Raw genomic sequence first — 14,498 nt, 5'->3', positions numbered from 1 at the left:
CAGGAGTTTGAGGTTGCTGTGAGCTAGGCTGATGCCACGGCACTCACTCTAGCCAGGGCAACAGAGTGAGACTCTGTCTCAAAAACAAACAAAAAAAATTTTCATTCCACCCTATAAAATGTTCGTTGTAATGTAGAAAAAGGTTTTATATGACCTGGTGTATAAAATTGATGCTCAGAGAAGAGTCCTGTTTGTCCTGTAGTGAGCCCTGCTGGCCCCATACCCTGATATGAGAAGCGCAACACTACCCTATGCCGGATGTTTAGTTGCTGTTCTCTACTTTATTGTCAGCGGGGATTCAATGAGTTACTCTTTAGAGTTCTAGGCAATATAAAGTGAGATAACAAAAACATCATAAATATAAAGAAAATTGAATTTTGTAAAAAACAAACTATTGTTATCTCAAATTTCAAGTGAACCTTTGATCTTAAGGTTTCTTGGCAACCCCGTGCTATTTCCCTGACCAGCTATCTTTCCTTGGCCACCTTGCTCTTTGTCACTTGTGAGTCCTCATACCCAATAAACTGGTTTTGGTGAGAAAGGGCACTGTTGATGACTCATTATGCCTCTTGTATATTTTCAGTATACTATTCATTGTGATTTTAAGCAAGATAAATGTTGTATTTTTTGACTTCTTTTAGGTGTACAGGAAACCATATGGCTATAATATTGAAGAACTTTCAGTACTCTTGATGGGTCATTTTTCATTTTTGAAAATTGCATTTCTGAAGGGGAATTTTGAAGGTTTATTATGAGGGAGTTCTTTACCCTTGAGACTTGGATTTTGCGGGGAGCCAGTATTAGTATTATCTTGTTAGGACCCTATCATTCAAAGAACTATTAAGAAATGCGGTGTAGGTTGTTAGTTTTTCACTACTAATATAGGACTGATGAGTCTTTAAAAATCAAATATGAGTTTGTAACCTTGTTAAAATTGATCATTTTGTATATATAAATGAAAATGTGATTAAAGCTTACATTTATATCCTAAGATTGTCTACTAATGAGTGTCATTGGTGATAGGTACTAGAAGTTGAAGGTCATATTGGCATGTCTTGTAATGAGTGTAACTGGCCTTTAATTTTGAAGAAAGATCTCATATTCTCTTTCCAATGAAATTTCTGCCTTTCAGAGTAGAATGTATGATTATTGCCAATGATGCCACTGTCAAAGGAGGCACCTACTACCCAGTGACTGTGAAAAAACATTTACGGGCACAAGAAATTGCAATGCAGAGCAGGCTCCCCTGCATCTACTTGGGCAAGTCACAAGAGTTGTAAAATAAACTATTATTAGCTGCTAAAATGCAAGGGTGTTTAGAAGGCTATACGTATGACATTATTAGTGGGTATTTAAAAAAACTATTAATTTCTCCCATAATTACAAAAAAAAAATGTATGTTCTTTGCTGAAAATTCTGGGGGGAAAAAGTAAATAAGAACTATACATAATAATATCACTGAGGAATAACCCTGATAATATTTTGGTGTTTGCCAGTTTTTTTACTACAAGTTTGTGGATTTTTTTCTTCTATGTATTTCATTTTTCTGATAACCATAATGGGTTCAACGTATGAACAAATAATAGCTAATATTTATAGATCTCTCAAGTGCCAGGTATTGTGTTAAATTCTTGAGTATTATATAATTTGAGCAGATATAATTTAAAGTAAATTTAATTTCCAATAAAAGTAAGTTTATATTTGAAATTAAAATACAATTTAAATCAAAGAATATTTCAAAAAGAACCTAAATGCAAAGTAGTTTAAAATGAGCACTTCCTGGCTATCGAGTTAGTCTGGTAAAACTCCAACATATATTGTTCATTTATCCAGGTATTTGAACAGGTACTGATAAAGAGATCTTTTTTCTCCCTATGGGAAAGTGTATTTACCTGGTTGACACACAGTGTTAACTGCTTTGCACATATAGAAGATGACAAATGAAGCCCATCTTCTTGCAGGTGCTATGCCAAACTCTGTAGGGGACAGTGAAGAGGATTATGTTGTCTCTGTCTTCATTGAGTTTGTAATGAATTGGAGACAAGATATGATGTGTTAGCAATAAAAAACTTAATGGTTATAGGTGATAATAATGGGTATAGGACTAATGTTTTTTTAACATTTGTTGTGTGCACTCATTATGTGCTGAACTAAATGCTTTACACAGATTATTTCATGTCATCCTAATAACAATTATCTTTTATTGTTATTGGGATAACTGCTATTGGTATCTTCATTTCATGGGTAAGGAAATTGAGGCATAGAAGGGCTAGGAAACATGCCTAGCCTAGTAATCACACAGCCATGAAGTAACAAACTCTTTTTTGAACTCAGCTGACATATGTATTCACCACTCTAATCTGCAGTAAAAACAGTATCAGAAGGCCATATGTATAAATTGTCACACAAATTCTGTATTGGTTTTTGTATTGCTTAAGAAGAGGGAAAGATACTTTTTCAGCTTACCTGGTTAAGAATTCATTCTGTTTCTGGGGCTTTTACTGATCCTCAAAGGAGAGAGAGTGTCCTAAACATTTCAAGGAGAATTGCATAGAGGCAGGAAAGCTTAATGGGTTTGGGGAAAACAGTGAGTCCTTTTGGCTACATTGGGGGATTGGAGAAAGAGGATCTAGAATAGTTTAGAAAGATAGGATAAATTTTTTGTAAATGTGATTAAGAACTGATGCCATCATTGATACAAGTCTCCTGTGCATAGCATATTTTGTTGATAGTGATGTGCTTATTTTTATCATTTTCCTTGTCTTTAGTTGATTCAGGAGGGGCAAATTTACCTCGACAAGCAGATGTATTTCCAGATCGAGATCACTTTGGCCGTATATTCTATAATCAGGCAAATATGTCTTCCAAAAATATTACACAGGTAATTTTTCATTAATAAGGTGTACAGTATTACTTTTTACTCCAAGTGTCTTTGCTAATTAGATACTCCAGGATGGCTTAAAAATAAAACAGAATTTAATCTTTTTCCACAGAAAATATCTTAAGGTTGTCTCCAGTTAGAACCTTTGGAATTACAGGAATGCTCCTATACTGTAATCAATGTTATTTACCTAAGGAAAACAGGTTTTAAAAAGAAAGGGTACCAGTAATTCATTTTCTAGTTGCTGTATTCTGGGGAATCTCTAGTGTATGTATGAGGAGATACAAGAAGAGTTCATTGTAGCATTGTTTGTTAGAGCAAAAATTAGGGAATAACCTAAATGTCCATTGACGGAGATTAATAATACAAATTTTAGATGTTAAAATGAATGAACTAAAATTGCATTTGTCAACATAAATACGTCTCAAAAATAGGTTGAGTAAAAAAAAATAGTAGACTAAGTGTATAGCCAGTTACTATGTATTTAAAGGTTAAGTACATCAAATTATATTGTATATTATTTGTATATAAACATGCACTTGGGAATGATATATTCAACTTTAGAACAGTGATTGCCTCTGAGGTGGGAGGAAGGAGAAAGGGATCAGGCAGGAGGTATATAAAGCATATTGACTATATCTGAAATATTTTACTCGTTTAAAAAAATGATCTGACATAAATTTGGCCAAATATCAAGATTTATTAAGACTGGGTGTAGGTGAATGGATATTTATTATTCTCTAATCTTTTTTGCATAGCTGAAATACTTCATGATATTGATGCTACTTGTTGGTTTCTGTTTCCTTATTGAATTTCTTAAGTTTGTAATGTTTTATTAATATTCTGATTAATTAGTCTTTACTTGCAATTATTGTATCTCTTTTTGCTTTTCTATCAGTATAGTAGGTTGTGGTTATTTATTGTATATTTTACTGTTACACATGACCTTGCCTACTTCTACGCTTTATCTAAATAGAAACTTTAGCTTTGCTTACTTTTTTTTTTTGAGACAGAGTCTCACTCTTTTGACCGGGCTAGAGTGCCGTGGCGTCAGCCTAGCTCACAGCAACCTCAAACTCCTGGGCTCAAGCAATCCTTCTGCCTCAGCCTCCCGAGTAGCTGGGACTACAGGCATGCGCCACCATGCCCGGCTAATTTTTTTCCATATAGTTTTAGTTGTCCAATTAATTTCTTTCTATTTTTAGTAGAGACGGGGTCCTGCTCTTGCTCAGGCTGGTCTCCAACTCCTGAGCTCAATCCGCCCGCCTCGGCCTCCCAGAGTGCTAGGATTACAGGCATGAGCCACCGCGCCCAGCCAGCTTTGCTTACTTTTGCATAGATGACCTTTACATTGTCTTGTATGAAATTCTTATTGTGATGTTTCCTTTCATAGGGGGAAATTAGCTCATTTAATCTGGTATTATAATTTATGTAGCTGACCTTGTGTTAGTTTCCTAGGGCTGCCTTAACAAATAACCACAAAGCGGTGGCTTAAAAGAACAGAAATTTATTCTCTTAAGTTCTAGAGGTCAGAACTCTGTAATCAAGGTTGTGGCAGAGCTACACTTCCAGGGGAAATTCTGTTCTTTGCTTCTTCCAGCTTTTGGTGGCTCTAGGTGTTTTCTTGGCTTATGGCTGCATCACTCCATTCTCTGCCTCTGTCTGCACATGGCCTTCTTCTCTCTGTATCTGGCTCTTCTCTCTCTTATAAGGGCAATTGTCATTGGATTTAGGGCCCAATCAGGTAATCTAGGATGATCTCATCTTAAGGCCCTTAACTTAATTATATCTGCAAAAACCCCTTTTCCAAATAAGGTACCTTTGCAGGTTCTGGGGATGAGGATGTGGATGTATCTTTTGAGGGGACCAGTATTTAACCCCCTGTGGACCTCTAGTATCTTTCATGTTTATTCTTTGCTCTTTCTTTCTGCTCCTGAAGCTTCTGTGGCAACTGTATAAAACATCAACTGACATTTAATAAATATTTATGGAGGATCTTCTGTATGCCAGTGTGCTAGTAAATGAAACCAGATGTGGTCTCTACTCTTATGACACTTGAAGTTTGAAGTGCTTTAAAATCAAATCTTTTTAAAATTAAAAGTGTACATAGTTTTTTGAATAAGCAATACCTGCCTACGATAAAAATTCCAAACTGTCCAAAGGACATTTGACTGAATGTCTTCCTTTTGCCTATGGTATTTTTGTTCTTTAAAAACTTTAACATCAGCGTTTCCTTAACGGAGTCACATCTCTTAGTGTTTATTTTTTTTCTGTTTCTCTTAAATAGGAAGTTTAGGGTTAAAGTTTACCTTCCTATATTCTTATGAACCTCTTGGAATTTAAAAAGAAATTTCTAACTTATTGTATATGAGTCTCCATGTATCTGTTCTAATCCTGAAGATACTGCTTCATACTTCACTGGGAAAGTCAGGCTGTATATGGGTACTTTTCTTCCTATTAAAAACACTGCTACTTAATCTGTCTTCTTCTTTTATCCCAGAAAGAGTTGTTTCTCCTCCCTCTCCAATGCTAAGCCTGTTGTTTATAATCATAATACCAGGCCTTCATTTTTGCTTCATCATTTATCCCTCTCTCTTTTACTTTTTAATTTTTGTTTATTTATTTATTTATTTATTTTTTGAGACAGAGTCTCACTGTGTTGCCCGGGCTAGAGTGCCGTGGCGTCATCCTAGCTCACAGCAACCTCAAACTCCTGGGCTCAAGCGATCCTCCTGCCTCAGCCTCCTGAGTAGCTGGGACTACAGGCACGCGCCACCATGCCCGGCTAATTTTTTCTATGTATTTTTAGTTGTCCAATTAATTTCTTTCTATTTTTAGTAGAGATGGGGTCTCGCTCTTGCTCAGGCTGGTCTCGAACTCCTGAGCTCAAATAATCCACCCGCCTCGGCCTCCCAGAGAGCTAGGATTACAGGCGTGAGCCACCGCGCCCGGCCGTAATTTTTGTTTATTTTTTAAATTTTGTTTTTGAAACAGAGTCTCACTCTTGTTGCCCAGGCTAGAGTGCAGTGGTGTGATCACAGGTTACCATAACCTTGAACTCCTGGGCTCAAGTGATCCTACAGCCTCAACCTTCCAGAAGTGCTAGGATTACAGGTGTGAGCCACTGTGCCTAGCTCTCTTTTACTTAAATATTTCTCATCTGCTTATTTTTTTTTCTCATAGCCAGAAATTATGTTGATATCCCCTTTCTTTAAAGGAAAAAGAGACTGGGTCTCACTCTTGCCCAGGCTGGTCTTGAACCCTGGCCTCAAGCAATCCTCCTGCCCGGCCTCCCAGAGTGTTAGGATTACTGGTGTGAGCCACTGTGCTGGCCCTCACCTTCTCCATTTAATCTTCCCAACCCCACCCAAGAACGTCCCCTTAATGATTTAATAAAATCTCATGGTATTACCTGTCATCTCCCCCATCTTTCTCTAGTCCTACTTCTCTACCTCTAAACCTTGGGGGTTCTGCTGTCTCTGTAGATTTCCTGCTAGTAATCATGTGAAATAATGGAAAATATACATATGATCTCTCTCCCTAGTCCCAAGCACAGAGCTCCTAAAACCCTTGTAATTTCCTATGTGGTAGGGGTGCTAGGAGAATCTTTTATTCCAGTGTTTGGTATCTGTCACAGTTCCCGAGATAGAGTTCCTAATACCCTTGTGGATAAGATGCTAGGAGAATCCTTGTTCTATTATTTGGTCTTTGACTCCAGTTCCTAACACAGAGCTCCTGAATCCCTTGGAATTTCCTGGGTGACAGGAGCATCTTTTGTTCTAAAGAGGCAACTCTTGGTGGACTCCTGTATAGCGCTGGTCACGTGAAAGACCAAGCCACAATGATATGCTTGGAGCTTGCAGCCCCAGCCCCATTCTCTGGAGAGGGGAGAGGGGCTAGAAATGGAGTTAATTGATCATGCCTGTGTGAAGAGGCCTCCATAAAAATCCCTGAACTATGGGGTTCAGAGAGCTTCTGGGTTGGCAGACATATACAAGTGCTGGAAAGGTGGTGTACCCCAACTCCATGGGGACAGAAGCTCCTATGCTAGGGACCCCTCCAGACCTTAACCTCTATATCTCTTCAGCTGGCTTTTCATCTGTATTCTTTATTCTATCCTTTATTAATAAACCAGTAAACCTAAGTAAAGTATTTCCCTATGTTCTATGAGCCACTCTGGCAAATTAATTGAACCCAAGGAAGGGGTAATGGCAGCCCTGATTTACAGCCAGTCAGTTATAAGTACAGGTGGCAACCTACTACTTGCAACTGGTGTCTGAAGTGGGGGCATTCTTGTGGGACCGAGCCCTCGACCTGTGAGCTCTGACGCCGTCTCCAGGTAGGTAGTGTCAGAACTGAATTGAAATATAGGATACTCAGGGGGTGTTCCCTGGAGAACTGATTACTCTGTGTTTGGGGGAGAGTCTCCACATATCAAATGTCAGAAGTGTTGAGTGACTGTGTAAGAGAGTAGGAAAAACACCTTGCTTTTCCCCTTTATCTTTTCAGACTTGGGCTCAAACTAGACATTCAACCCATTAACTTCCCTTCTAATTTTTCCTTCATCTGTTTTCCTGTCTACTGTTGGTACTGCCTTCTTGCTCTTTTCCTAGGATTGAAACTTTGATGTCATCCTTGACTCTTTTCTGTGCATTTCCCCTACTTAACCCTTTTAGGTCAAAAATGCACATCTTCCTCATTTTTGTATCCCCAGTAGCTGCTCTGATGATAGGCACATAATCAACCCATCACAAGCCTTTGATGAATACATTGCTGAGTCCTGTTGATTTTTACCTTTGGATCGGTCCTCTCCTCTCCATTCCTACTGCCACCACTGTGGGCATTTCAGGCCGTCGGTACCATTCATGCTGTGGCACTAGCCTCATCTGACTGGTGTCCCACACTACCTAGTCTCTCCTTTTCCATACATTGTATGCATTGCTGCAGGGTTATTCTTCATGTATCTCCCTGTTACAAACTGTATTTTATACAAAACAAACCTTATATTTCTTAGCCTGATACCAAGGACCCCCTATGATCAGATTCCAGCCTCTTTAGTCTTATTGCTCATGGACCCGAAACTACAATCAGCCTGAACCACTCACTCTTCTCCATATGCACTATGGCCTTTTATGACCATCTGCTCGGCCCATGCCAGTCCCTCTCTCCCCTGATCCCTTTGGGGCTAAGTCTCCAGCCCATTTTCCAAGGCATATCTCAGATGCCAGCCTTTTAAGGGAATCACAGAAGCCCTTACTGGAAGTAATCTTTTCCTCCTCCCACCTCCTATATTTCGTGTGCTGTATCTAACTAATGGCATTTTGTCTAGATATATCCGGACTAATTTCCCCTATTAAACTATTAGCTACTTGAGGTTGGAGACAGTATCAAATTAATTTCTATATTAATATCTTCACAGATTTCCCTGAGATGGTGCTTGCTTAATATTTATGAATTATAAAATGAATCTCCTTATAACTGTTAAAGTGGTATCTAACATACTGAGTGGTTCTACTTCCTAACTTTAATGTTTGTTTTCTTATTTAAGACTTTGGCTCAGATGGATTGATTAAAAATAATTTTTTTATACTTTATTACTAGATCAACCACTTGTAACTGCAGTTATGTTGTGTATTCATTTTAATAGTGAGCACTAGCTTTCTTACTGAAATGCAGTTCCTGTTTTACCTTTACCCAGGCTTGGTTTTTATTTAATGTTATTAGACTTGCCCATTATAAGTCCTTTTACCCACTTATTTCTAAGAGTATGTCCCTTGACAATCATACCTCTGTTATTTCCTGTATGTCTGCAGCTGTAAAAATGTGGACAGATTTCTATAGAGTATCCAGGTTTCAACATTTTTTTGTTGTTGTTCTCAAGGAGAAAAGACAGTTAAACTAGGTATTTACCTTTATATTCTGTTCCATCTTTTCTTCCTTCATGGTATGCTTAAGGACTCCCTTATTTGTTTTTGGAGTTTAAATACTTGGCATATTGGTCTGATGGTCTTTCTTTGAGTTGCATGTTGTGAGGATACCTTTTCTGGGCCTTCTCCATATCCATGGCCTGATGCCATAACGATCTTCCGAATGTGCTTCTTTTATTTTCCCAGTTCTGTGATTTGAATGTGTCCCCCAAAAGTTCATGTGTTGGAAACTTGGTTGCCATTGTGGTGGTGTCAATAGGTGAGGCCTTTGAGAGATGACTGGGTGGAGCCCTCATGAATGGATTAATGCCGTTATCACTGGGATTGGGCATTCGTTTCCTCTCTGTCTCTTGCGCTCTTTCCTTCTCTCGCCCATTGCCCTTCTGCCACGGAATGACCCTCATCAGATGTTGGTGCCATGTTCTTGGACTTCCCACCTTCCAGAACTGGGAGAAAATAAGTTTCTTTTATTTGTAAAGTACTTAGTCTCGGGTATTCTATTACGAAGCAACAAACAAACAAAGACACAGGTTATGGCTTCCATGGTGCTGGCTTTTTAAGTGTGAGACTTATAATCCTCCCCAGAAATGGAATCTTTGTATTTGTTTTCTTTAGGTCTCACATTACCATTCATTTTTATAATTTAGTGATAGTCTCATTTACTATCGATCCATCTTTGTTCTGGTGCATCAGTTTTCTTTCTTGTTTTACTGTAAGCCTCACTATATCAGCGACAAGGTGTTTTTGTTTTAATTAACAGTTTATTTCTTCTGAAATAGGTGTCATTCATCTAGCCATGTTTAGTTGCAGTTCCTCAGGCCTTTCACTGTTTTTTCCTTTGTGTTTCTGCCTATTTGCTCTTTTTAGGGATGTACTTAAAATTATTCTCTAGTGTCCCTCCCTCCCTCTTACCTTACCTTCCTTCTCCTCGCCACTTGGCTTAGCTCCTTTTTTTTTTTTTTTTTTTTTTTTTTGAGACAGGGCCTTGCTCTGTCACCTGGGCTAGAGTGCAGTGGTGCAATCATAGCTCACCGCAGCCTCAAACTCCTGGGCTGGGCTCAAGCGATCCTTCTTCCTCAGCCTTCCAAGTAGCTGGGACTATAGGTGTTCACCACCACATCCAACTGATTTTTCTATTTTTTGTAGAGATGGGGTCTTGCTATATTGCTCAGGTTGATCTCGAACCCCTGGCTTCAAGCTCTCCTCCCACTTCTGCTTCCCAAAGTGCTGGAATTACAGGCGTGAGCCACTGTGTGGTTGAGCTCATTATTTTTGAAATGTATCTTTTTGGTTTTCTTTGTTTCAGTTCTTGGTAATTGTCTTGAGGGGCTTAGTTAGGACAGGAGCCATAGCTCATTGTTTTAAAAATATGTGATAACCTGTTACGGAGATGGATAGGGCCTAGGAGAAATGAAATCACTCTGATTACTTTGAGGCTCTGATAAAAAGATCAAGGAAGAAACAATGTTCTGGGTAAGGTGGACTGTTTGTGTTCTGTGTACATTTCAGCCTGTCCAGTTGGTGCAGATAAGCGTGACTATTACAGAATCAGTGGTACTGATCGGTCAGAATAGTGGATAATGTTCTTAAATTCTGCACAGCTATTGAATTGGGTTGTGTATTTTGTGGTTTTTGGTTTTTAATGGTGACTCTTCAGGTAAAGGCAGGAAAAATGTTATACAGGCAGTATTTGCTTTCCACAATTACTTTGAATTGAAAAAGAATTAGAGATTAAAAAAATTATTATTACATTTTTAATGGCTTTTCCATCAAGCAATTGAAACTTTTTCCCCTCCAAGTTGTGTTACATTTATCACAGTATTCCTTTGAACTGGATAGTCTTCTATAATTTTGTAGTGGAAGAATGGAGGTCTGGAGTTCACATAGCTTTTCAGAATTAGATATCAAACCTCTTGCCTCCCTGTAGACCCTTTCTGTAGGGCAGGCTGCCGACCTACGATATGTAATTTGTTTTTGATGCAATGAGAACCAGTCTCTATTTGTTCATGCAAGACCTGGAGGGTAATGATATTTTTTCTAGAGGTTTTCCAGATGATTACCTCTGTTTTATAGCATCTCATTTCCTTTTACTGAGAAATTTTGCTTGTGCCTTCTGTGAAGGTGATGACAAGTATTGTTACTGTCAGGTGCATGTGGTTCTCAGCCTTCTCCCTGCTTTCTTGCTTGTGGTTCATGACTTAGAATCGCTTCACCTGCAAGAGGGATCTCTTGGTTTGTCGCTGTCACCAAGCAAGCCCACCTCCCTGGTGTCAGGATGGACTGTAGCCTGTCCATGAAGTTCTTTGAGGTTCACCTTTGTCCTGATGCAGATGTAGGTCCTTGTGATGTCTTTCCTAGCACAATGCCTGTGTTGTACCTCCAACATAAGCCAAATCTGTACCTCTGAGTCTGGTCAGAAAAGTTTATGATCACACATCTTAGGTCCTTTTAATACCCTCTCAGTGGAGAATGCAGTAGAATTTTCTTCCTAGGCTTCCAGATAATTTGTCCAGTAAGCTTTGTTCACTGTGGCCTCATGTCAGATCCTTGTAATGCTTTGGGACATGGAAAATTGTCAGTGTTCTTTGGCCCTGGGATTCCTAGCTTTGTTAAGAGGAAGAAGCAGACCCAGTGGCAGAACTCTTCTTGGTATACATTCGCTTTGTCCCCTTTTGTGAGTGAGTGAATCAGAAGAAATTGTATGACAGTAACTGGTCATTGATTGGTAACTTCTCTTATCTCTGTTCTTTTATTTAATTTTTATTTCTATTATCAGAACTTGCCTTATCAATATTAAGTTTTTTGCCTGTTAGATACTTGTTACTAGAATGACCTGTGTTATCGAAACATTGGAGAATTTTGACTCCTTCATATTTAGTCACTCCAGCTCTTGTTTATTTCTTTACAATTTTTTACTAACAGCTTTGTTGAGATTTAACTCACATGCCATATAATTTCACCCATTTAATGTGTACAATTCAATAGTTTTTAGGATATTCACAGGGTTGAATCAGTCTTAGAATATTTTCATCACCCCATTAGCAGTCACTCTCCATTTCTACCCAGTCCTCCCCAGCTCTAGGCAGCCACTAATCTACTTTCTGTCTGTATGAATTTGCCTGTTCTGGACATTTCATGTAACTGGGATCATATAATAAGTGGTCTTTTATAACTGATTGCTTTCACTTAACTTAATGGTTTCAAGATTTATCGATGTCTTGCTCTTGATTTTTCATCTCTGGGAAGGTACATAAAATTCTATTCATGGTCATTCTCATCTCATCTGTCTGGAATAGATGAACAGTTTCCAGATAGATTCTTTGAAGAGCAACAATAAAAAAGTACTTCCAAAGTCTGTGTCAAGTCTTCAGATGTACTTTAATTATAGTCACTGAAATAGGTGGTTTTTGATCTCTGTATTAGTTAACTGTTGCTGCAGAGCAAATGATCCCAAAACTTGGCAGTACAAAACAGCACACATTTCTTATCTCGTAGTTTCCATGGGTTGGGAGTCTAGGTACAGCGTAGCTCTGGGTCTCTCACATGGCTGCAGCCATCCCAGGGCTCAACCAGGAAGGATCCAATCCCTAGCTTGCTCATGTGGCTGTTGGCAGGGTTCAGCTCATTTTAGGCCTCATTCAGTTCCTTATGAGCTGCTGGCCAGAGGCCTTCCTTGGCTCCCTAGTACATGGCCTCTCCCTAGAGCATCTCGCACCATGTCACCTGCCTTCATCAAAGCAAGGGAGTGAGAAGGCAAGAGAGAGAGCCAGCAAGAGAGAGAGGGCCAACAAGATAGTAGACACAGTTTCTCATGACCTGATCACAGAAGTGACATCCTACCATTTACCATGATCTATTCATTATAAGCAAATCACTGGGCCCACCACATAATCAAGAGGTAGGATTACACAGGATGTGAATACCAAGAGTCAGGGATTGTTGGGGGCTATTTTAGAAGTTTGCTTACTAGAATCTCCTGTCCCCTTTGGAGCATGTGTATCTGGTGTCAGAGAGGTAGGTCATTGATTTCCTTGGTAGCAGAGAAACCGTGGAGAAAATGCTTCAAAAGTGCTCTCAGCAATATGGTAAAATTCCCTGAAGGAGATGTGCTAATATTTTGTCAGCTATTCACTTCTGAGACTTTTCTGCTAAATTGGTAGATTTCCCCTCCATCCTTCTCTGCCCACCTTAATGGTGTCTTACTTCCAGCTGCTATTCCAAATTGTCATGCACTGGATAGCTTAAACAACAGACATTCATTTCTCATAGTTCTGGAGGCTGGAAGTCTCCAGAGATAAGGGTGCCAAGCGTGGTCTGGTTCTTTGTTAGGGCCCTCTTGCTAGTTATGTCCTCACATGGAGAACAGACAGATCTTCCTCTTTTTATAAGGACATTAATCCCATCATGGGGTCCCCACTCTCATGGCCTCATCTAAACCCAAATACCTTCCAGAGGCTCCACCTCCACATACCATCACATCGGGGATTAGGGCTTCAACATATTAATTTGGAGGGGACACAAACATCAGTCCATAGTAGATGGTATGATGGCATTTAGTTTCATTTCTCTCATTTTTGTCTTACATTTTGACAAAATAATTCCTCTTTGTCTCCCCTGCCCCCCACCTCCCACCCATCCTTGGTCTTTGCACACTTGCTGACAGTTGCTGTTCTTTCGTCTCCTTTTGCTCTCCAGTTGTTTTCATGGAACTCTGCTATGCCTGCTTAGTTCTTTAGGTCTTATTTTTGTAAAATGTTCTCTTTTAGATTCTAACATCATTGTGATTCTTCTCTAAGTTCCTTGACTTTTTTTATTTTTGGGTATTGAAATAGTTTGAGCTGAACCTGATGTTCTGGTGTAAGAACAGGATGATAAGGTGAAATTGTGTCCTTCCCACAGAAACTTGACCCGAAAAAGCCGATAAAATATTTCAGATATGCAGAAAGTACAGAGAATTATAGTTCAGAACACTTGTGTGCCCACCACCCAGATCTATTAAGTGTTAAAATACATTTTGTTATTTTTGCCTCAGATTTTTTTTTCTTTTTTTTTTTGGAGACAGAGTCTCTCTCTGATGCCCAGGCTAGAGTGCAGTGGTGTCATCATAGCTCACTGCAACCTCAAACTCCTAGACTCAAGCGATCCTCTTGCCTCAGCCTCCAGAGTAGCTGGGACTGTAGGTGTATGCCACCATGCTTAGCTAATTTTTTTATTTTTTGTAAAGATGGGGTCTTGCTCTTGCCCAGGCTGGTCTTGAATTACTGGCCTCAAGCGATCCTCCTGCCTTGGCCTCCCAAAGTACTAGGATTACATGTGTGAGCCACTGTGCCTGGCTTGCCTCAGATTTTTAAAGAACTTATTCATTTAAAAATTTATTTATACATTCAAAATGTTGTGTTGATGGACATGTCAGTTATTTACATATTTTTGCTATTATAAACACTGTTATGTGTTTTCTTCTGCTCATGGACAAGAATTTTTATAGCCATTGACATCTGTAAAAGAAACTTCTTGGTGATTGATATGCAAAACCATAAGTGATAAACACCTTTATAATATGTTGACAAATAAATATTGCAGCCGCTTTTTTTTTTTTTCTTGAGACAGTCTTGCTCTGTTGCCCGGACTAGAGTGCCGTGGCGTCAGCCTAGCTCACAGCAACCTCAGACTCCTGGGCTCAAGTGATCCTT

The 14,498-nt window shown here is 39.1% G+C and overlaps 1 protein-coding gene across 1 annotated transcript in view; it reads left to right on the top strand.

The window, feature by feature from the left end:
* The window catches only part of MCCC2 (methylcrotonoyl-CoA carboxylase 2 (beta)), a 69,533-nt gene that overhangs the window by 26,614 nt on the left and 28,421 nt on the right, over positions 1 to 14,498 (top strand). The window contains exons 5-6 of the mRNA XM_012664623.1: positions 1,133 to 1,260; positions 2,769 to 2,881. Of these exons, the coding sequence (XP_012520077.1) occupies positions 1,133 to 1,260; positions 2,769 to 2,881 (241 nt within the window). The remainder of the gene's footprint in view (positions 1 to 1,132; positions 1,261 to 2,768; positions 2,882 to 14,498) is intronic.

The sequence above is a fragment of the Propithecus coquereli genome, unplaced genomic scaffold (genome assembly GCF_000956105.1).
Source record: "Propithecus coquereli isolate 6110/MARCELLA unplaced genomic scaffold, Pcoq_1.0 Scaffold9, whole genome shotgun sequence".
Classification (NCBI taxonomy): domain Eukaryota; kingdom Metazoa; phylum Chordata; class Mammalia; order Primates; family Indriidae; genus Propithecus; species Propithecus coquereli.
The sequence above is the reverse complement of the archived record's forward strand: the minus strand, read 5'-3'. Positions and strand labels throughout refer to the sequence as shown.